Source organism: Sciurus vulgaris, assembly GCF_902686455.1.
Source record: "Sciurus vulgaris genome assembly, chromosome: 16".
Lineage (NCBI taxonomy): Eukaryota > Metazoa > Chordata > Mammalia > Rodentia > Sciuridae > Sciurus > Sciurus vulgaris.
Window position 1 is genome coordinate 53,150,710 of NC_136477.1, and position 19,923 is coordinate 53,170,632.

Below are 19,923 nucleotides of genomic sequence, written 5' to 3' on the forward strand. Positions count from 1 at the left end.
GCGGGGCCCGTTGTCTGTGTGTGGGGCTGAAGGGCCCCGGGGGCTGTGGGGGCTCCCGGCGGGGGCGGGGGCGGCGGTGGGTCGGAAGGGCCTGGACATGGCGTTGAGGGGCCGCCCCGCGGGAAGATGAATAAGGGCTGGCTGGAGCTGGAGAGCGACCCGGGTGAGGAGGGGGCAGGGCGGGCCTCTGGGGCTGGGGAGGTCGGAGGGGGTCGGGGCGCGCCTGCCTGACCACCACCCCATCCTCTTGTCTCTCCACCTAGGCCTTTTCACCCTCCTGGTGGAAGATTTCGGTAAGCCCCTCTCCGCCCGCGCTACCCGGGCTGTGGGGGCCCATTCCTGAGTCCTCACTGCAGGACTGGGGGCCGCCCTTCCCCACCGCTTTCCTTTCCCTTGATTGCAGGTGTCAAAGGGGTGCAGGTGGAGGAGATATATGACCTTCAGAGCAAATGTCAGGGGTGAGTGGCTGGGCCCGTCCTTACACCCAAAGGGCTGGAGACCGTTGGGAACAGTGCCCCTCAAGGGAGACAGTATCAGGAAATTCAAGTTGTAAAATATCATCTACGGAAGCATTCCTTCTCTCTGGGTGCTCCCCTAATCAAGCTGGTTTTTTTTCTTTCTGTCTTCCCTTAGTGCTTCTTTTTTGGTAGTAGTCCTCCCCCAACCTTAAACATCCTTGGGGTACTGTTACAGCTGCCTTTTCTGGTCTTGCAGCAGGAAGTCCTTTACAGCAGGAACCCCCAGGTCACACAGTGCCCTTTGTGCAACTGTTCAGTTCATTAATGTATTCTCATTTGTGCTGTGACTTTAATCTCTACATAAAGTCTTTTTGTATTGATTGATTGATGTATCAAGGCCCTTCCTAGGTGCCCAAACTCAGAGTCTTGTCTTGGTGATGCTGCAGAATAGAGGTATAGAGAGACTGCTACAATAACTGAACCAAGAATTCTTGCTTTCATTTCCCAGAAAAGCAGAGACTGGTGTGTGTGACTGTATGTTTCCCTGGCTTCATTGGGGCTTGACCTTGGAGCCCACATTGAAGAGTAGTGCTTACATTCCTCATCAGACAGAGTTTTTGTTCTTGCCTTACTTTATATTCCTACCTTGTTTCTGGCCTGTTGGTTCAACTTTTCTCCCCTAACTCTGAACCATAGATTTCATAAGCAGACTGGGAGGACTCTTGGAGCATCACAGCCAGAAGCTTATGGCAGATCTCTGGGGTGTAAGGGCTTAGGGCCAAGCCAGGGGAGAGGTGGGTTCATCACAGGAACACTCAAGTGATGACAGGGTGCAAAGGAAAGGGGGAGAAAGAAAGGAATGCTGATTTCCTTTGCCCTTTACTTTCCCAGCCCTGTGTATGGATTCATCTTTCTGTTCAAATGGATCGAAGAGCGCAGATCCCGTCGCAAAGTCTCTACCTTGGTGGATGATACGTCTGTGATTGATGACGATATTGTGAATAACATGTTCTTTGCTCATCAGGTCTGCTGGGCTTTGTGCTTGTTTGGACGGTGGGATGCTGCCTTTTTTTTTTTTAAACTTGGGAAAGGGAAGTCAGGAAGGCAGAAGATAGAGATTCCAAGGGTGGTGGCTACAGAACCCCTTTGGCAAAAGGAACCCTGCTCTTATTAATTAAAGGGAATATTTTTTAGAGTAGGATGGTGTCTCAGTCCACTCTCCACATCTCCAGACACTTGGTGGGTATTGAATTAAATGGTGGGTATGTGAATGAACAAATGTTGGGCAAAGATGAGGGGAATGGATAAGGGTTATAGTTCAGATATGACTCCCTGTCCTGACCCTTATTCCCAATGAATATAGTTGGGGGAGCTTGGGGTGCTATGTATGCTAAGGGTGTTATATATGAGTATGTATTCTTGGTTTCACAGCTGATCCCCAACTCTTGTGCTACTCATGCCTTGCTTAGTGTGCTCCTCAATTGCAGCAACGTGGACCTGGGGCCCACCCTGAGTCGCATGAAGGATTTCACCAAAGGCTTCAGCCCTGAGGTAGGCTGCAGTGCCTTATATCTGGTTCACAGCTGGCTGGGCAGATTTGATCATCAGGGCCATTAATATTGCTACCACTTGGTGTGTGTGACTCTTTGGTCATTGATTTAACATTTGACTCACAACTCATTGTGTAAGGCCCATGTGTCAGGAAAAGAAATAGATCTAGGGAAGGAACAGACCGTGTGTGTGTTTGTGTATGATATTAGGGTTTGAACCCAGGCCTTGCACATGCTAGGCAAATGCTCTACCACTGAGTTACATCCCAGCCCAAGACTTTACATACATGACACCATGTCAGAACTTCTCTGTTGGTGTTTTTGTTCCCCAGTATCTTCTGATTACTGTGCGAGGCCAGTACACCCATCTCTTTGGGGGCCCCAGAATTCTTCACTATCCCTGTAGGAAAGTCCATCTGTGATACTTCAGATTCTGGACTGTCTCTGGAGCTTTGCCCCCCTATCCAGAACTCCATCCAAGAAGCTGTTCTGATGTGGCCTTGTTTTCTCCCTCTTAGAGCAAAGGATACGCAATTGGCAATGCCCCAGAGTTGGCCAAGGCACATAATAGCCATGCCAGGTATGTGGGAGCTCTGGGAGCTGATGTGGGGTGAGAGTGGGAGAGAGTGTAATTTGGGGGGCCCTGACACTTTGTCCTTCCCCAGGCCTGAACCACGTCACCTCCCTGAGAAGCAGAATGGCCTTAGTGCAGTGCGTACCATGGAGGCATTCCACTTTGTCAGCTATGTGCCTATCACAGGCCGGCTCTTTGAACTGGATGGGCTGAAGGTCTACCCCATTGACCATGGTAGGCACCCTCATCTGGGAGCCTGTTGAATTTCTGTTTACTTCCTGGGTATCTGGGGCTCAGGACCCTCAGGTGCTTAGGATCCAGTGGCAGTGGGTGGGGTAGATACTGAGGACATCTAACTGACCAGGATTTCACCCTGCATTGCATTGCCTCACCAGCTCATGACTCCCTGACTCAATCACACTTCTCTATCTTCCTTTCCATCCCTGGCCTGCCCAAACTCAGGATTTCCCACCTGCTGATTCCTCGTCTTGGTCTCCCTAGGGCCCTGGGGAGAGGATGAGGAGTGGACAGACAAGGCCCGGCGGGTCATCATGGAGCGTATTGGCCTCGCCACTGCAGGGTGAGGGTCCTGAGCCTGTCCTGCTCTATACTTCTGGAACTGTGCCCCCTTGAGATTGTAAATCTCAAGGCCATATAGTAATCTGGCAAAAACAGCTTTAGATTCTGGGCTTCCAGATGCTTGTCTTGTTTTCTGCCTGTGGCCTGCTCTGGGATGGGCTGGGGGAGAGGCAGGCCTTGGAGCCATGGGTCATCCAGGTGTGTTGGCTCACTTCCTAATAGGCCCTGATAACTCATAGGAGGATACCAACTCAGGTGTCTGGTGTGCATGGTCAGCCACTGTCCACCTGTTGGGGTTGGGCCTGTACCTATGGCTGCAGGTGTGACTGCAGGGAGCCCTGCCAGGATATCTGCCTCAACCTGATGGCGGGACTGGGGTGGGAGCTGCTCTCACAGCTGCGGCTGTGACTGCAGGGAGCCCTACCACGACATCCGCTTCAACCTGATGGCAGTGGTGCCCGACCGCAGGATCAAATATGAGGCCAGGCTGCATGTGCTGAAGGTGAACCGTCAGACAGTACTGGAGGCCCTGCAGCAGGTAGATGCCCCTCAGGCCTGGCCCTGGCCCAGCCCAACTCAACTCTCCTTGCCTTTGTTGCACTGCAGCATCTGTCTCTGATTCCCAATTCACTCTCTTATAAACCTGGGTTTTGGTTAACCACTGCTTTCCTTTGCTTTCTTTGTGGAACTAGGGGAGGGAAGAGGGAATGGCTTCTTATAGGAGGTTGTGGTTTGGCTTTTATTTCTCTGTGAATGGTTAGAACCAAGGCCATTGTGCTGTCTTTCAGCTCTTAGCTGTCTAGGGTGGAGGCTTGGCTCTACCCTCCTCTGAGCCTTGGATTCTGTTTTCAGCTGATTAGAGTAACACAGCCAGAGTTGATTCAGACCCACAAGTCTCAAGAGTCACAGCTTCCTGAGGAGTCCAAGCCAGCTAGCAGCAAGTCCCCCCTCGTGCTGGAGACAGGCAGGGCCCCAGCCGTCTCTGAGGGCATCCACACAGGTACTGGGTGGGGAGTGTTTTGGAGTCTCTTTCCTGAGAATGTCCTTAGAGTCATCCCTCATAATTTGACCTGGGAGGCCCATACAAAGCAAGTCTTTCTCTGTCGAAGTACTTGGCCAGTGATGCAGAGGCTTCTACCAGAGGCCTGAAAGCCCAATGCCTGAAACTCTCTCCACTCAGAACATAAAGGGAGAGTAGTCCTTCCCTAACAGTTTTCTATAAAGGACTGCCATTACTCCAAGCCCCTGAACCCTTTGTAATGTTCCCTTTCTTTCTTCTTTTCTCTAGAGGCCTCTTTCTTCCTGCCTCTCTTCTTTTCTGTCTCCTCCTCCTCTCAGTCTTGCTGTGGGACCATGATTTAGAGCTTGCTGACTCCCATCCTGCCAACTGGCTCATCTCTTCTCTGGGAAGGGAGGGAAACAGTGCTGTGTTACAAGACTTGGGAGACTGTGGGCTTTTCTTGGGGATCTGACTGAAGGTCCTGCCTATACTCCTTGCCCTGTTTCAGACGGTGTGGAGGAGGTGGCTGGTTCATGCCCACAAGCTCCAACCCACAGTCCTCCCAGCAAACCCAAGCTAGTGGTAAAGCCTCCAGGAAGCAGCCTCAATGGGGTTCCTCCCAATCCCACCCCCATCGTCCAGCGACTGCCAGCCTTTCTAGACAATCACAACTATGCCAAGTCCCCCATGCAGGTAAGCTTGCAGGATTTCATCCAAGATTCTCTGAGAGGCTACAGTGGCTTCTTGGTGTTTGCCCTCTACCTGGGCCTGGATTGCCAGGTTCCTTGGATACTCAGAAGCCCCATATCAGGGGCTTAGGGAGGCAGGAAGAACTCATTTGATTTTAAATTCAGTCACATGACTATAGCATTAAATGTTTAGGGCATGCTCCTTGGTGCTTCTGTGTGTGGTTAGTGGGTGGCAGCCTCCTTGGAGGCCAAGGAAAGCACCTGGAGAGGCTCAGTGGATTCAGCCCACAGAACTGTGTTGCCTTTTTCCTTGACTGTGAGTACTGTGCCCATCTTGAGTGAATAGCCCCTGCTCACGAGTGCCCCGGTCTCTGCCCCAGGAGGAGGAGGACCTGGCAGCAGGTGTGGGCCGCAGTCGAGTGCCAGTTCGCCCACCCCAGCAGTACTCAGATGACGAGGATGACTATGAGGATGATGAGGAGGAGGATGTGCAGAATACCAACTCTGCCCTCAGGTCAGCCCTAGCTCTGTAAGGCTTGCAGACTCTAGGCACCTTGGAGCCTGGTCTGAATATTCCAGCCCACATCTGAGAACATCCTGATTCAGCAGACAACACTGAGCACTTACAGAATGCAGGGCCCTTGGAGAAGCTAGTCTGAAGGCACTGACTAGGTCCCCAAGAAATTTTTGGTAGGCTTGAAGGAGATCTGAGCACATAAGCATATATCAAAGCACGTCCTCTTGGCATGGTCTTTCAGCTGGGCCTTGAGGGATTGGTTAGGGTGGGAGAAGAGGTTGGAGGGATGTAGGAAATGGGAAGGTGAGGAGGGGTCTTTGCTGGAAGATAATGGCATTAGCAAAAGGCTAGAAGTAAGGCAGCTAGAGGAGGTGTCCAATGAGGACATCTGGCTGTAGCTCACAGAGCCTAGGGTGCCATGCTTGCTATGACAGGGTCAGGCTGCTTGGAGTGAGTCATTTCAGGGTTGGCCCTTGGGAGACAGGGTGTGTTCAAGCCATGCTAGGTATAGTCATCAGCCCATCCCCTCAGCTCACCTCTTCTTCGGCCCCACAGATACAAGCGGAAAGGGACAGGGAAGCCAGGGTCATTGAGCAGTTCTGCAGATGGGCAGCTATCAGTGCTGCAGCCCAACACCATCAACGTCTTAGCTGAGAAACTCAAAGAGTCCCAGAAAGACCTCTCAATTCCTCTGTCCATCAAGACTAGCACCGGGGCTGGGAGTCCAGCTGTGGCAGTGCCCACACACTCGCAGCCCTCACCTACCCCCAGCAACGAGAGCACGGACACAGCCTCTGAGATTGGTAGTGCTTTCAACTCACCTCTGCGCTCGCCCATTCGCTCCGCCAACCCGACACGGCCCTCCAGCCCTGTCACTTCCCACATCTCCAAGGTGCTTTTTGGGGAGGATGACAGCCTGCTGCGTGTTGACTGCATACGCTACAACCGTGCTGTCCGTGACCTGGGTCCTGTCATCAGCACAGGCCTGCTGCATCTTGCTGAGGATGGTGTGCTGAGTCCCCTGGCACTAACAGGTGGGCCTTGGCCTGACTCACTGGCTACTTGGTGCACTCTGGAGGGAAGTAGTAGGTAGCCAGGTGATCATGAAGTGTTCTGTACTCTGACACATCTTCTTATGCCTTCTTCCTAGAGGGTGGGAAGGGTTCCTCACCTTCTGTCAGACCGAGCCAAGGCAACCAGGGGTCCAGCAGCCCAGAGGAGAAGGAGGTAGTGGAAGCCACGGACAGCAGAGAGAAGACTGGGCTGGTCAGACCTGGCGAGCCCTTAAGTGGGGAGAAGTACTCACCCAAGGTGAGCCTCCCTTTGTAACTTTCCCTTCCAGTCCTGGCAGAGGGAAAGGCATATGTCTGAGTGGTGGGTTCTTGACTAGATTTTTGGTGTGAAGGTTGGTGTCTGGAGGTGCCAAGAATCAGTACTGGGCTGGGGAGCCAGGCCCCATGCACTCTGATTGCTCACCCCTGCCTCGAGCTGCCTCCTGGTGGAGCTTTGGTGCTGGCCAGCCCCCCTCAGGTGCTCTGCTGGGTTTTGGCAGGAGCTGCTGGCACTGCTCAAGTGTGTGGAGGCTGAGATCGCAAACTACGAGGCTTGTCTCAAGGAGGAGGTAGAGAAGAGAAAGAAGTTCAAGGTGGGTGATCTCTCTACTGTCTGGTCCTCTACTCTCTACCGAGAGCAGCTGCTGAGGATATGAGTTTGTGATGCCTTGACCCTCCTCTCCTGCAGATTGATGACCAGAGAAGGACCCACAACTATGATGAGTTCATCTGTACCTTCATCTCCATGCTGGCTCAGGAAGGTGAGGGGCCTCACTCCTGTCTTAATTGGCACACCCTGCTGAGAACCATGCCCCTCAGATCCCCCTCCCTTAGAACTCCCACCTGCTCAAGGGTCTCTTGTCTTCCACAGGCATGCTGGCCAATCTGGTGGAGCAGAACATCTCAGTGCGGCGGCGCCAAGGGGTCAGCATTGGCCGACTTCACAAGCAGCGGAAGCCTGACCGGCGGAAACGCTCTCGCCCCTATAAAGCCAAGCGCCAGTGAAGACTGCTGGCCCTGACTGCAGCCTGCTCTTGCCGTGAGGCCCTCACCAGGGCCCCTCCCTGCCTCACTCCCTGTTTCCCAGTATTACTGAATAGTTCCAGCCAGAGAGCTCAGGCCCTGGGAGTGGGAGCCAGTCCATGTTACCTGTATTACATCCTAGGGCCTCGCAGTGGGCAAGTCAGCCCCATAATGCTCAGGAAGCAGCAGCTGGAGTTGGGCTACAGTGGGGTGCTGTGGCTTCCTCCACAGCTGGCTGTGGAGCAGCAGGACCTGGCCCTTCTGCCTGGGCAGCAGAATATATATTTTACCTATCAGATGTCTATTTTTCTGGGCCCCAACCCATCTTGCCACTGTATTATATAGCCACCTTCATGACTCTGCTTTCTCTCTTAGCAGCTGTCATCTTGGTAGGCCCAGGTCCCTGCATCACACCTTTAGGGTCCCAGCTGGGGGCCTCAGTTGGCATTGGACCCTGCTGCCCCAGCTGCCAGCCTGTCCCTGTGTGAGGAAGCCAGGCCCACTCTCTACATCCTCCTGGGAGAGTGCCAAACTCAGGGATGTGGCTGTTATGCTGGAATGGTGTGAATGAAATGGCAGCCTGCTGGGGTCCAGTGACCTGAGCAGAGAGAAGTGTGTGAACTGTTTGGTGGCCTATAAACTGTCCTAGTTCTAGCTGGGCTTGTTGAGACTATTGTCCACAGCAAGGCTCTGGGGCTCTTTGCCTTCAGTGTTGTGGCCCTGGCTATGGGTCTATCTTGGACTCCTGGTCTCTGTCCCTGGAGCCTGGGGCTCAGAGGAGCCTCTGCCCAGCCCCTCAGTATTACCATGTCTCCCTCCTCTTAGGGATAGCAGAGACAGGGCTGCTTGCAGGAGCTGATGCCACTCAGCTCTCACTGCTGCACCTGCTTCCTCGGCCTCTGCCAGGCACTCAGGGTGGGGGACAGCCTGATCAAGACAAATCAGTTGGGGTCCCTGTGTTCCCAGAGGGCTTGATGCTAAGGGGTAATGGGCTCAGCACCGTCTCTGGAGTTCAGGCCCCGAACAGCCCTGTGGCCTCCAGCCACATGGTTTTGAAGGTGATCCACACAGGCCCCTTATCTGTACATAATGACTTGGGGGGCTGGCAAGTGTGGCAGCTGCCTCTCTGGGCTGAGCTGTGGCAGCTGCCTCTCTGGGCTGAGCATGGCCTGTCCCTTCTGGCTCCTGTAAATACTGGATCAGTGAATGAATAAAACTGCTACGAAGTGGTCCCTCCTGTGGTTGCTGGTCAGATCCATAAGGCTGTGTTAGGTATGAGTGACCTACTAGACTTTCTGGGCCCAAGGTCCTGTGACTAGAGGGGAAGGTGAAGTATGCATTGGGACCTCTGGTTCAGAGATGGGATGCTAGGCCTGGGATGTGGGACCTGAGCTGAGGAGGGACTTCAGATGGCCTTTGGACAAGCTGCATTGAGAGGGGTGGGCTTGACCTTCACCAGATCTGGTGACTTTGCAACCGGGAGATGTATGGAGGCAAGCTGCCTCTAGTTCTGCCTGGTGCGATCCCTCTGGAGGGGCACTGGGGCCTGGAAGGGTATAGCAAGCCAAAGCTGCCTCTGCCATTCTCTGCTGAGGCTGCTGCAGCCCCTCACCCCCACACTAGCAGTTAATCCTACAGAGGGGGAGCCTCATGTAAGCAGCCAAGACAAGCTGTACTGACTGAAAAACATGACTTTAATGACTGGCCCTTCCAGCTGAGTCTAGTAGTCCAGGGCACAGAGGAGGGCCACACCCCGCTTTATCCAGTGTCGCTGAGGCTGGTCACTGGGGATCTCCACAGCAATGACATAGTTGGTAGAATGGCCTGTGGTTGATAGTGTTCCTGGAGCAGGTGGAGGAGGGGAGGGTTAGGTCATGCCCTGTCACTGGTAGGGTAGGGATAGGGCAAGAGCAAGTGTTTGGCAGATTGAATTGGGGAGAGGCCCAGGAGGGAGCCTGCCCGGTGAGTGGGTCTGGCTAAAGCTCAGGCTTGCAGTGAGGATTGAAGATGGAGATAGAGGAGAGTTGATGCTATTGCTCATCCCCTGATAGACCCAGCCCAGGCTCATCCCTGTCCTGGGTCTTGATTGTTCCTCTAAACCATCCATGGCAGTCTGGGGCTTGTAGGCTCCCAGGACCCAAGGCGGATCACAAGGGAAGTGAGCAGGCAGTGAGTTAAGCCTTTTACCTGCTGCTGGCCTGGCTCAGCACTGGCCCCAACCTTGGCCAGCCTTTCTGTTCAGCTAACCTGGGTCAGTCTAACTGGCTTGGGCTGGGTTGGCCTGGGTTAGCCCTACCTGTAGTGTTGGATCCCTTCCCTGGACCCCATACCAGCACGAGTCAGCGTCTTGTAGATTGGGCACAGGTAGAAGTCCTGGTTCTGGACCTTGCGGTTGGGTGTTGGCAAGAGCCAGATCACAGCCATCTCTGTGTATAGCTCCTTGGGCCGAGACTCAGTTAGCTGGAAGTCCACTGGGTCCCAGCGGGCACCTTCCAGGAACAATCCATAGATAAAACACCCCACTTCAGGCCTTTCCCTGAGCTCTGATGGTAACTGGGCCATCACCTGTGGTGGGCACAGCAGACATCCACAACTTACCAACAACTGGAATCAGGTTTAGGGTTTTGATCAGGAGGCACAAACTCTCTTCTGAGAGCTCTGCCTGCCTGCTGTTGTGTATGTGCAGATGTAGCCAGTGGTCTGCATTCTGTACCCTGCCCCTATGAATTTTCTTAGGGTGTGCGGTCTCTCCCAGTCTGGGTCTTCCCACCCTCCTGCTCAGGGTTGCCCCAACTGCCAGGCATCTGTGCCCTCCTACCTCAGTTGTACCCTAGCTTGTTACCTGACCTGGCCCTGACTGTCCCTGACCTTGAAATCGAAGGAGATGGTGTCAATGGAGATGACGAACTTGCGGGCAAAGTTCTGCAGAGTGCCTGTCAGGAAGGCCTGTGGAAAGAAGAAGCCACTGATCCAGAAGACAGCTGGGATGCCACCTTGGATCCAGGACTTCAGGAAGTTCAGGCGCTCCAACAGGTCCATGACCCATGAGGCCAGTGGCTTGAGCGATGGGTAGGCCTTGGAATTCCAGAGCTCAGGCACACTGTTGTTGTATAGGCTGGCAGCCATCAACTCCAGTTGTGAGGACATTACCACCAGCCCCTTGAGTGCCTTGAGCATGTCTTGTAGTGTCTGTGTTATCACCTGCAGCAACCGGTTGTACCTGTGGCACCAGAAGCAAGGAAGCAGGCAGTGGGCTGGGGACATATGACAGTTCTGTGCTCCCTGATTCAGGGCCAGAGACAGAAAAGTAATGGCAGAACATAGAGACAAGAGTACAGAGCTGGATTAGGTGGCCTAGGTACAAATCCTGGCACTGGCCCTTGGCAAATGTATGACCTGGAATAGTCACTTGTCACTTAACCTTTTTAGAGCCTCTGTTCACTCATCCATAAGATGGGAATAATAAACAATGGCTGAGTTAAAGAATAGGTGTATATATAGCACTGACATAGTTGGTAGAATGGCCACTTGGTATGACACCAAGCCCATAAGGACTCCTGTTGTCATTTCTCTAAAACACAGTGGCCACTGACTCAGGGCTGAGGGTGGGGCAGGAAGAATTACCTAATGACCTCTTGTACCAGCACTGTGTTCATTGATTCCTCATATAGCACGGGATATTTGGCCACCACTGATTGCAAGTTGATTGGATCAGGCACCTGGAGCAGAATGTTCTTGGCCACATCTTCTACTATCTGCAGGGGCAAACAGACACTGGGAGGCAGGGCTGGCCTCTCTTAATTCCTGCAAGATTCCACATGCACAGTCCTTCTCACAGGGTACAGGCAGGATGGTGGAGCCCAGCCTTTGCCCTTCCCCACAGCCAACACCCACCTCTTCCCGGCCTTGACCACCCGCAGAGGACGATTTGGGCTGTAGCTGGATGATGGAGCCCAGTAGAGCAAAAGTCTCATTCTGGGCGAAGGTGATATTGGCATTGTCATGCAGGCCAAAGATCTCAGGCATATCGTTGAGTGGGAGGCTCTTGATGTAGTTGAGGTAGCCCTAGGAGGAGGAGGGCTGAACTGCCTTGCTCTGTGCCAGCATTCAGTCATCCTCCTATTGAGCCCACCCCCTATTTGTCATGTCTCCCACTCATCGCCCCTGGTAGCAGCCATATGCATCTCCCTGTCATTCTTGGGATTGCATGACCATTGTGTGGTATGACCCCTGCTTTCCTCCTAGTCCACCTCACTGCCATAGACTTCCTGATCTCCATGCAGTTGCTCAAATCCAACACACTCCCTCCTGTATTGGTCCCCACCCAACCCAGCCTTGGCTCATGACTTCTCTCCACACATCTCAGCGGAGGTGTCATGTCCTCAGGGAGCCTTCCCTGACTGCATAGCTTGGCACTATTGCCGTCTTGGAGGAGCTGCCCCAACCTGCACTGAGGAATTACACACAGGGAGTGGCTCAGGCAGGGTCTGTCTCTCCTCAGTACCTGCTTTTCAGTGGGTGGGGACTGACTCTTCCTCCCTCACCCTGAGATGGTTTCAACAGTAAAAAAGAGCCCCTGGAGAGCAGGAGCCATGCCTTCTCTCACCCAGCACCAAGGCATTCATGACACCCTGGCACCCTGGCCTGGCAAGCCCTCTCCTGCTCAGTCCTTGCAGGGCCTCACATTGAGGTCGTAGGTGGGTTGGATCTGGTGGTAGATGCCTGAGTCACTGTAGATGTGATTGGGGGAGAGTACGGCAGGCCTGTAATAGTCCTCCAGGATGTTCATGACACAGCGGCGGTCCCAGTCATCCGTGACGCGACCGCCATAGTTGATCTCCCCTGCCGTGTACTTGAGGACCTACAGGGTGGATGAGTGAGGACCTCACAAGTGCCTGACCCCTGTCCCCAGCCTGTTCCTGGCCCACCTTGTAGGGGATGTCCTCATATTCGTCGAGGAACATCTTGAGCTGACTGATGCAGATGCGCAGGTCTCCATCTGTGAACTCATAGGGAATGTTGAAGCCCAGAGGCCCAAATTTACGACGCTCCAGTGCATTCCCATGGAACAGGCACAGAGACAGCAGCAGGGACTTGAACTCCATCACCTGTGGGAATTGGGAGTTGGGGAGGGTATGAGGCGTGGGGACGGGGGCAGGGCCAGTAGGCAGACACACACCAAGTATGCCTCACCTTGCGACAGGAGTGGAGGAAGTCGTCAGTGAGGCTGCTGTAGGACTTCAGCAGGTTGGCCTTGACACCACGTGGTGGCTCAATAGTCATTTTGGAGCCATTCTGCAGGATGGACACTGGGAACTTGTTGCTGGGCAGGCTGGTGAGCCATAGGCGGAAGTCCCGGTGCACCTGGCGGCCATGGCTTCTCATGAGCACTGAGACCCAACACCAGGCTCCCTTCTACCCAGGGGCTCTGAGCATATCCTTCACCTGACTGTATCCCTGGAACAGGCCAGGAAAGGCTACATGGGCAGCTAGTTAAGAATTTGAGCTTTGGCAAGTTCTAGGGTCATCCATCTGTGCTGGGTGTCCCTGAGTAAGTCACCAGGCCATGAGACCCAGTAGCTTAGGGGCCATTGAGAAGATTAATTTAGTCAGTGCATGATGCACTTGCTATGTGCCCCGGGCTGGGCTGAGTGCTTTGTAGGATAATCTCACTTAAGCCTCATTAGTCCTTGATGAAGAGATTATTAGTCCCGTCAGCAGAGCAGACCCCAGCAGGTCTGTAACAGGCAACATGGCGCACCTTGTCAGGGTTGATGTGCTCGATGAGGCGCTCCAAAGCTGGCATCCAGCTTGGTGCCAGGTGGCAGTTCTGGAAGAAGACCCACTTGCCCCTCTCTATGGAGCTGCGCATCATGGCTTCTGCCCGAGGGCCCTGTGGGGCGCAGGAGCACTGAGTGGTGGGGGGAAGCTGCCCCACCGGCCCACTCCCCTCCTCCCTGTGTAGCCCTCACCTGCCCCTGGCCCAGGGAGATGGCAGAGAGCTTTTTGGAGAACTTCATCTCTTCAGCGAACTTGTAGAGGTCAGCAGCAGGGTCTGTGCCAGGTGACAGCACAAAGATAAGAGGTGTGGTAGAGTTGGAGTCTTTGAACACCAATGACAGGTTGGCCGTCTGCAAGGACAGGGAGAGATGCTAGGACCAGCTGGAGCTGATGAGAGACAGGGACCAGGACAAGAAAAGGGGGTTCCTGGGGCTCCTGGAAAGGTCCCCAAAGGGCTTCCCAGTGGGACCTGGAAACTCCCAGATTCTTTGGGGGATGGGCAGGAGTCCTGACCTGTCCAAGGCTGCAAGGGAGGGTATCTAGGTGCAACCAGGCCCTTGAGACCTAGGGTGCCAGCTCTGCCTGGGTACCAGCACTTGCCTGAGGCTCAATGAAGCGTGGTTCCAGGTTGGTGGCCACAAAGTCCTGCATGGCATTGGTAACCTTGTCCCCACGCAGGCAGCGAAGGACCAGCAGCTTCTGGAACTGGTCCAGGAACTGGTCCCAGATACCAGGCAAGGGCTGTCTGCAACAGTACCCACATCTCCCTGAAAGTCAGCCTGTGGGAAACCTCTGACCCCAGGAAAGCCTCTCCCAGCTGGACAGCAGAGGAGAGAAGGGTGTCCCAGGAATACGGGATTGTGGGACATAGAAGAGATGTGGTCACAGCTGCATAGCAATCCTGGTTGATCCCTTGGAGAAGGTTCCTGGGCAGGTTTTAGGGGTCTTACCTCTACCCCGTTCCCACCCTGCCATGCTGTGGGACCTGCTCACCGATGGGGCTCCAGGCTGTCAAAGATGGCTTGAAATTCTGAGAGGTGCTTCATGAAGTCAGAAGGGAAGGCAGAAAATGTGGGAAGATTCGAGAGTGCCAGGATATCTCGCCAGGCCCGGTCCGACAGCCAGTCTGGTGCAGGGTTCTCAGTCATGCTCTGGATGGAACCCCCCGACAGGAGGTAGCGCCACTCACCCTAGCAGGAGACAGGGTGTGTTGGTGCCTAGGTTCTGTGCCTGGCTCCTGCCTGCCTCTGGGCACTTACCTAGAGAAACTGAGTCAACCTTTGGAGTGTTGGTCAAACAGGTCTGAGTTAGTGTCCCTGCTCTGCCTTTTGCTGGTTGGTCAAACAGGTGTGGGAGGCTCGGGACAGTCTGTTCCTGGGGACAGTCTTTGTGCTCACCAGCATATTCGAGGCTCTGAGGACTGTGCTCACAACACTGGTTGGGCCTCAGTTAACCCAGGGTCTCCTGTTGTGTTTGGCCAAGGAACTGTGTTGTCTTGGGCCTCTGTCCCTCCCTCAGCATTTTCTGTGCTTCTGACTTTCCCTTTCCACCCACCCAGTTCTCTCAGATACACAAAAGGGCAGCCCCTCAGGCAGTCGGTCCACCCTGCCATCTCCCTGTTTCTGCACCTGGTTGATCTTGCCCTCATTCATCATGATGCGGACGCACAGCAGGAAAGCAAACATCAGCTTGTGCTTCTCAAAGAGGCTGCGGCAGACGTTGCTGTAGAGGCTATAGGTCAGGTAGCGGTTGATGTTGCTGATGCGCTTCTTCAGGTTTTCTGCAGGGTGGAGAGGTGATGGCAGAGTGTGGGGAGACAGGAGAGGAAGGAAGATCCTAGGGTCCAACTCAGTCTAACCAGTCACTCAACAGCCATCGGGACTGTCTAGGCATCTCTTTTGGCAGCTGGTGTTCCCAATAAAGGAGATCAGAGGAGGATCGGGAGTAGTGGGTGTGTACTTAGGTACCGTGAGTCTGATGGGAGACATGTGCCTGTGATTCTGGGTGTGAGTTTAACTTGTGTGCCCCACAGTGGAAATGCATGGCACACATGTCTTGTCTGTGTCAGGGTGGGCCCGTTGTGCTGTGTCCCAGGGTTACCTGCCCTCTCTGAGTTGGCAATGCCTGAGAGGAAGATATTGAGGAACCACTCAAGGGAGTACTGGTACATGGGGTCCACATTGGCCAGGTCGGACACGCAGAAGAAGAGGATCTGCGTGCGGACTGCCACGGGTATGTATTCCATGCGCGTGAGGTCAATGTCCTTCTCTGTCTGCTCTGCAATCCTGACCTTGGCCTGGGGGTGCAGAGGGAGGGGTGTCAGGCCCAGGTAGGCTGGCAAAGAGCAAAAGACAGAGGTGGATGGGGGTGAGGGGTCAGGCAGGTAGGAAGAGGCAGGCGGGTGGGAGGCAGTGGACCACCTGGATCTCTGCAGCCTTCATCTTGGAAGCCTCCAGCACTTTGATGAGCTCCATGTCATCCACAGGGTTGCCCTCAGAGGAGCTGAGCCGGTACAGAATCTGGTCTTCAATGTCCTTCAGCTCCTGACGCATCTTGGCATTACTGATAATCAGCTGATTCTTGGCCTCCTCTAAGTCGGGTCGCTCCTCAGCCACTACCTGGCCCAGTAGCTGGTCCTCTAGGCCACTGCCAGGGGCAGGAGAAACCTTGTTTGTAATACCTGGTGAGCCCCAGAGGGCTAGTTTTGAGCCTGCTTGTTTATTGACTTGTGATCCTGGAACTTCAAGAGCCCAGTGTCCTTTGCCAGTGTCAGCCTGGGAGGCCTGGCCTCCATCCCAGGCTGCAGGGCTAGTGCAGAACCTGTCTTCAGAGCAAGTGAGACCTCAGGTGGCAGCCTGGAATCACAGCAGGGGCTGACCAATTCATGTTGGGGTCTCTGAATGATTCTTCCTTAGCAGGAGGGGGCTGTGGGTGACCAACATGAACAGACTTCAAGGTGTTTTCACCCCCTGGCCTGAGGAGATGTTCACAGTGGCCACTGAAATGGAGACCTTAGCACAGGAGCCTCATAGGTGGAAACTTCGACAGGTATGAGGCCCAGAAGCTTTGGAATGCCAGATTGATTGAGAAGAAGCTGGTGGGGCCCTTGAGTGTGAAAAGACCCCCGTGGAGTCCCAGCCTGGGGGGATAGCCAAGGAGCAGCTGAGCAGGAGGAGGTAGAGCAGTTGCTGGGAGATCCCCAGGCGGGGCTTACCTGGGCGACAGGGTGAAGTTGATGAGGGTGAGTTTAGTGGAGATCTCGGGCGTGTAGTGTGGGTTGGGCAGCTTGGTGGTGATGTACATCCTGAAGTCCTCATGGTAGGGGATCACTGTGTCCCCCAGCTTCATCACTATGTTCCCCTGCTGCTTGTATGTCTGTGGACGGGCAGGTGCATGGGGCCTGAGCTTCACCAGCATGGCACGGACAGCTCCCTGTCCAGGCCTGTAGCCCATGGCCTCCTCCCCCGACTGGCTCACCTGCTTGAGCAGCACGGGCTCTAGGGCTGGGTCCAGTTCCTCGCCCACGTTCTCCAGAAGGCACGGTTTGCCAAAGCGGATGGCATTCTCCATGCTGCGCAGGAAGTCGCGATCACTCAGCTTGAACACATCCAGCCCACTTTCCTTCTCCTGCAGGGAGAGGGGGCAGATAGGGACTGTGGACCCTGAGCATCAGTTTGAGACTCAGCTGTCTCTCCACGTGCTCAGTCCAGCCAGTGTGGGATGGCACCCTTGGTTGGTGGGCTTACCATGTTCTTAATCCATTTGTTGGCCTGGCTCTGGGGGTCAATAAAGTGGGTCCAGCGCTGGGAGAACTGGTTGATGACTCCGTTCTCCACTGATAAAGTGTCATTTGGGAGACCAGCGATCTGTGGGGGGCCCGGTACCAGACTGAGTCAGGGCTATCCTACAAGCAGGGTCACCTGGCTCCCAACCTCATGCTTTGGCTATGGATTTCTTTCTCCTCATTACAGCCCTCGGATGTGTGGGGCAGGTGAAGTGTGGCAAGGTCTCAGTCCCCAGAGCCCCTGCCTGTCCCCTGCTCCTGGGCTGGCTCCTGATGCCCTCTTCCCCTGGGCCTTTCTCTCCTCATATCCACAGAGTCCTTGCTCAGTGATACCACCTTCATCAAGCCCACACCCACTGACCATCCTGGTAGTTGCCCGAACTTGACCTCCGCCCATAGCTTTTCTGTTCTCTCCCTTTACCAACTACCCTCCCCCACTTCAGGGTTTACCTCAGACATGACTTCTTTTTGGAAACCTTTCTTAAACCTTCTGCTGGACACTGTTCCTCCACTCCACCCCTGACTTTTTTTTTTTTTTTTTTTTTTTGGTACTGGGGAATTGAACCCAGGGTGCTTAAACACTGAGCCCCATCCCCAGCCCTTTTTTTGTATATTATTTAGAGACAGGGTCTCACTGAGTTGCTTAGCCTTGCTAAGTTGCTAAGGCTGGCTTTGAACTCGCCATCCTCCTGCCTCAGCCTCCCAAGTTGCTTGGATGTGCTCCACTGTGCCTGAACACCTACCCCCACCAAAAGTCCCCCTTAAACCCTCTCCTCACATTTAGCCAGCATCTGTGTCCCACAGACTAGTTTTCTCTTCTCCTCCTCACCACCCTCTTGCCAGACCTGGGAAGGTTCTGGAGAGGCCCCTCTGAGCCAGACTCCGGAAAAGAGGGTGAGTGAGTGAGGCATAAAACTCCTGCCCTGCAGCCCAGTCAGGTCTCTCCTGTCCCTTGGGGTCAGTACCTGCCATGAGCGGATCTTCACAGGGTTCCCCAGTGTCCCGATCAGTGAGGGCTCAGCAGTGTGCGGGACATTGTGGTTTGTGAGCTGCTGGACCCACTGGTCATAGAGTGCCGTGCGGTATTGGCCCTGGGGAGATGCCAGACTCAGGACCACTACATCAGACAGCGGTGGGACCCTCCTCACCTCCTGCTACACCACAGCTCTGCACCCAGGTCAGAGCTCAGATGTGGAGCCAGATGTTGCATTCTGGTCCCACTTCAGGCAACTTGTGGACTCCACAAACCTTAGTCCTTCATTTCTGAAACAGGGGTAACACTCATCCCACCCACCTGTACAAGCAGCCATGTGGATTAAATGGGACACAGGATGAAGCTTTTAGGGCAGAGCGTGGCACACACAGTTGCACATGTGTGAGCTCTCACGTTCCCTCTAAGGCCAGCCCCATGAGGGTGGCTGTTCTGTGCAGTGATGTGTCCCCAGAAGCTGGTTCAGAGGACTTGCCTGATGCCTGCTGAATGAGGGAGGGAGGGGAGAGCCACCCTGCAGGCTGCCCTCATGGAGGTGAGACCGGAAAGGAGGGTCTCTTTGGGGGTAAGGCTGGTCAGAGGCAGAGCCGGGAGGCTCCTTACTGTAAAAGGGCCCAGGTAGGCCACGAAGCCGGCGGCCGCCATCACGTCACCAGAGATGTTGTCAAGCATGTTATCCAGGTTCTCCACCGTCTCCTGCCAGCGCACTCTCTCATCTGACAGTCCGTTGATGAGCTGCAGAGGCAGCACCACGGGGAGGCTCCAGGATGCTGGGATGGGGGTTGGGGCCGGCCCTGCCCCCTGCAGCTCCTGAGGTTGCTAAGACAACCCAGTACCCCCTGGCCCAGGCCCTCTGGACCCTGTCGGGTGGCACATGCCTTGTCAGCGCGGCTCAGCCGCTGCTCACACTGATCACACTTCAGTTCCAGCTCCTCCTTCTTGGCAATGCATTCCCGGTACTTGGCCTGCATGGTGGCGATGCCATCTTCAACCTCGCGCAGGCGCTGCTTCGCCTCCTCCAGGATCCTCTGTGTCACCTCCAGGTCGTCCTGGGCCTCCCGCAAGGCTTGCTGCAGGCAGAGGGTGCAGGGTCAGCTTGCCAGTAAACCCCCGGGAGGGGAGCCAGTCCCGCACCGGCTCTACTTGGTCCTCACCCGCTTGGGCTCCACAGCCTTGGCCACGAAGTGGTACTTGTGCATGGCACGCACCCACTGGCAGATAGAGGTGCAGGCCTTGGACACCTTGGCAATGGCAGCTGGCTGGAACTCCTCATTGTCAATATATGGCTGGATGGCTTTGATCACCATGTCCCCAATGTTGTCCTGGGATGGGAATCATGGCCTCAGAGAGCTGCTGGGTAGCAGGGGAGGGGCTCTGTTGGGACATACAGATCCTGCTTCTGTTTCTTAGCCCTGTGTGGTACAGTGCCCTTCTTAAAGAGAAAACAGTCCAGAAAGGCTGGCCAAAAAAGAAATGTCAGAATTTCACATACATTCTTCAGATGCCTCAAGGTCTGACCCCATTTAAAAATAAATTGAAAGACAAGAACTGTTTCATGAGGACAAGAGCATCAGCAGGTATGGAGAAGTGGAAGGGGGTCTAATGCCCAACCAGGTCCCAGGAGCTTCTGCACCCTGGGCTCTTGTCCCACCTGCGGAGAGGCCAACCCTGGTAGTTCACAATGGACCCAGGAAGCTGCATTGCTAAGGAACTCCCAGAGGTCTGAGTTTGGGTGGGTCAGGGGGAGTCTGGACACTGGCCCCGAGATTCCCTGGCTGGGCACTTCTTTCAGAGAAACTTAATCAGTCCTGTGGGTCCCTCTGGTTTTCTGTCTGATGGAAGAGGAGGAGGAGGAATGGTGTAGCCCAAGAGGGATCCAGTGGCTGCTGAGATGGGCCACTGTCTCCATTCTCTGAGCTCAGTGC

The 19,923-nt window shown here is 54.6% G+C and overlaps 2 protein-coding genes across 3 annotated transcripts in view; one reads left to right on the top strand and one right to left on the bottom strand.

Annotated features, from left to right (window-relative positions):
• Positions 1–15: 15 nt before the first annotated feature.
• BAP1 (BRCA1 associated deubiquitinase 1) lies at positions 16–8,551 on the top strand. 2 transcript variants are annotated; one of them, XM_079116383.1, is made up of 17 exons: positions 16–163; positions 264–293; positions 404–458; positions 1,350–1,482; positions 1,890–2,009; positions 2,527–2,588; positions 2,674–2,816; positions 3,084–3,162; positions 3,630–3,699; positions 4,014–4,161; positions 4,670–4,854; positions 5,231–5,364; positions 5,923–6,401; positions 6,518–6,678; positions 6,920–7,012; positions 7,108–7,180; positions 7,291–8,551. In XM_079116383.1, the coding sequence occupies exons 1-17, from the start codon at positions 127–129 to the stop codon at positions 7,422–7,424; spliced, it is 2,136 nt and encodes a 711-aa protein (XP_078972509.1). In that variant the 5' UTR covers positions 16–126; the 3' UTR covers positions 7,425–8,551. The 2 variants fall into 2 exon arrangements, with proteins under 2 accessions (XP_078972509.1, XP_078972508.1); XM_079116382.1 differs by having other exon boundaries at positions 17–163; positions 3,576–3,699.
• A 444-nt stretch (positions 8,552–8,995) lies between these two features.
• The window catches only part of DNAH1 (dynein axonemal heavy chain 1), a 69,191-nt gene continuing 58,263 nt past the window's right edge, over positions 8,996–19,923 (bottom strand). Inside the window, exons 58-79 of the mRNA XM_079114476.1 lie at positions 19,153–19,320; positions 18,877–19,068; positions 18,602–18,733; positions 17,973–18,098; positions 16,970–17,089; positions 16,701–16,850; positions 16,438–16,598; positions 15,644–15,869; positions 15,324–15,519; positions 14,852–15,003; positions 14,217–14,413; positions 13,824–13,968; positions 13,415–13,573; positions 13,204–13,335; positions 12,636–12,806; positions 12,371–12,550; positions 12,127–12,303; positions 11,337–11,507; positions 11,067–11,197; positions 10,311–10,662; positions 9,773–10,007; positions 8,996–9,284 (exon numbers count right to left, since the gene is read on the bottom strand). Coding sequence (XP_078970602.1) covers positions 9,163–9,284; positions 9,773–10,007; positions 10,311–10,662; positions 11,067–11,197; positions 11,337–11,507; positions 12,127–12,303; positions 12,371–12,550; positions 12,636–12,806; positions 13,204–13,335; positions 13,415–13,573; positions 13,824–13,968; positions 14,217–14,413; positions 14,852–15,003; positions 15,324–15,519; positions 15,644–15,869; positions 16,438–16,598; positions 16,701–16,850; positions 16,970–17,089; positions 17,973–18,098; positions 18,602–18,733; positions 18,877–19,068; positions 19,153–19,320 — 3,795 coding nt within the window. The 3' untranslated portion in view covers positions 8,996–9,162. The remainder of the gene's footprint in view (positions 9,285–9,772; positions 10,008–10,310; positions 10,663–11,066; positions 11,198–11,336; positions 11,508–12,126; positions 12,304–12,370; positions 12,551–12,635; positions 12,807–13,203; positions 13,336–13,414; positions 13,574–13,823; positions 13,969–14,216; positions 14,414–14,851; positions 15,004–15,323; positions 15,520–15,643; positions 15,870–16,437; positions 16,599–16,700; positions 16,851–16,969; positions 17,090–17,972; positions 18,099–18,601; positions 18,734–18,876; positions 19,069–19,152; positions 19,321–19,923) is intronic.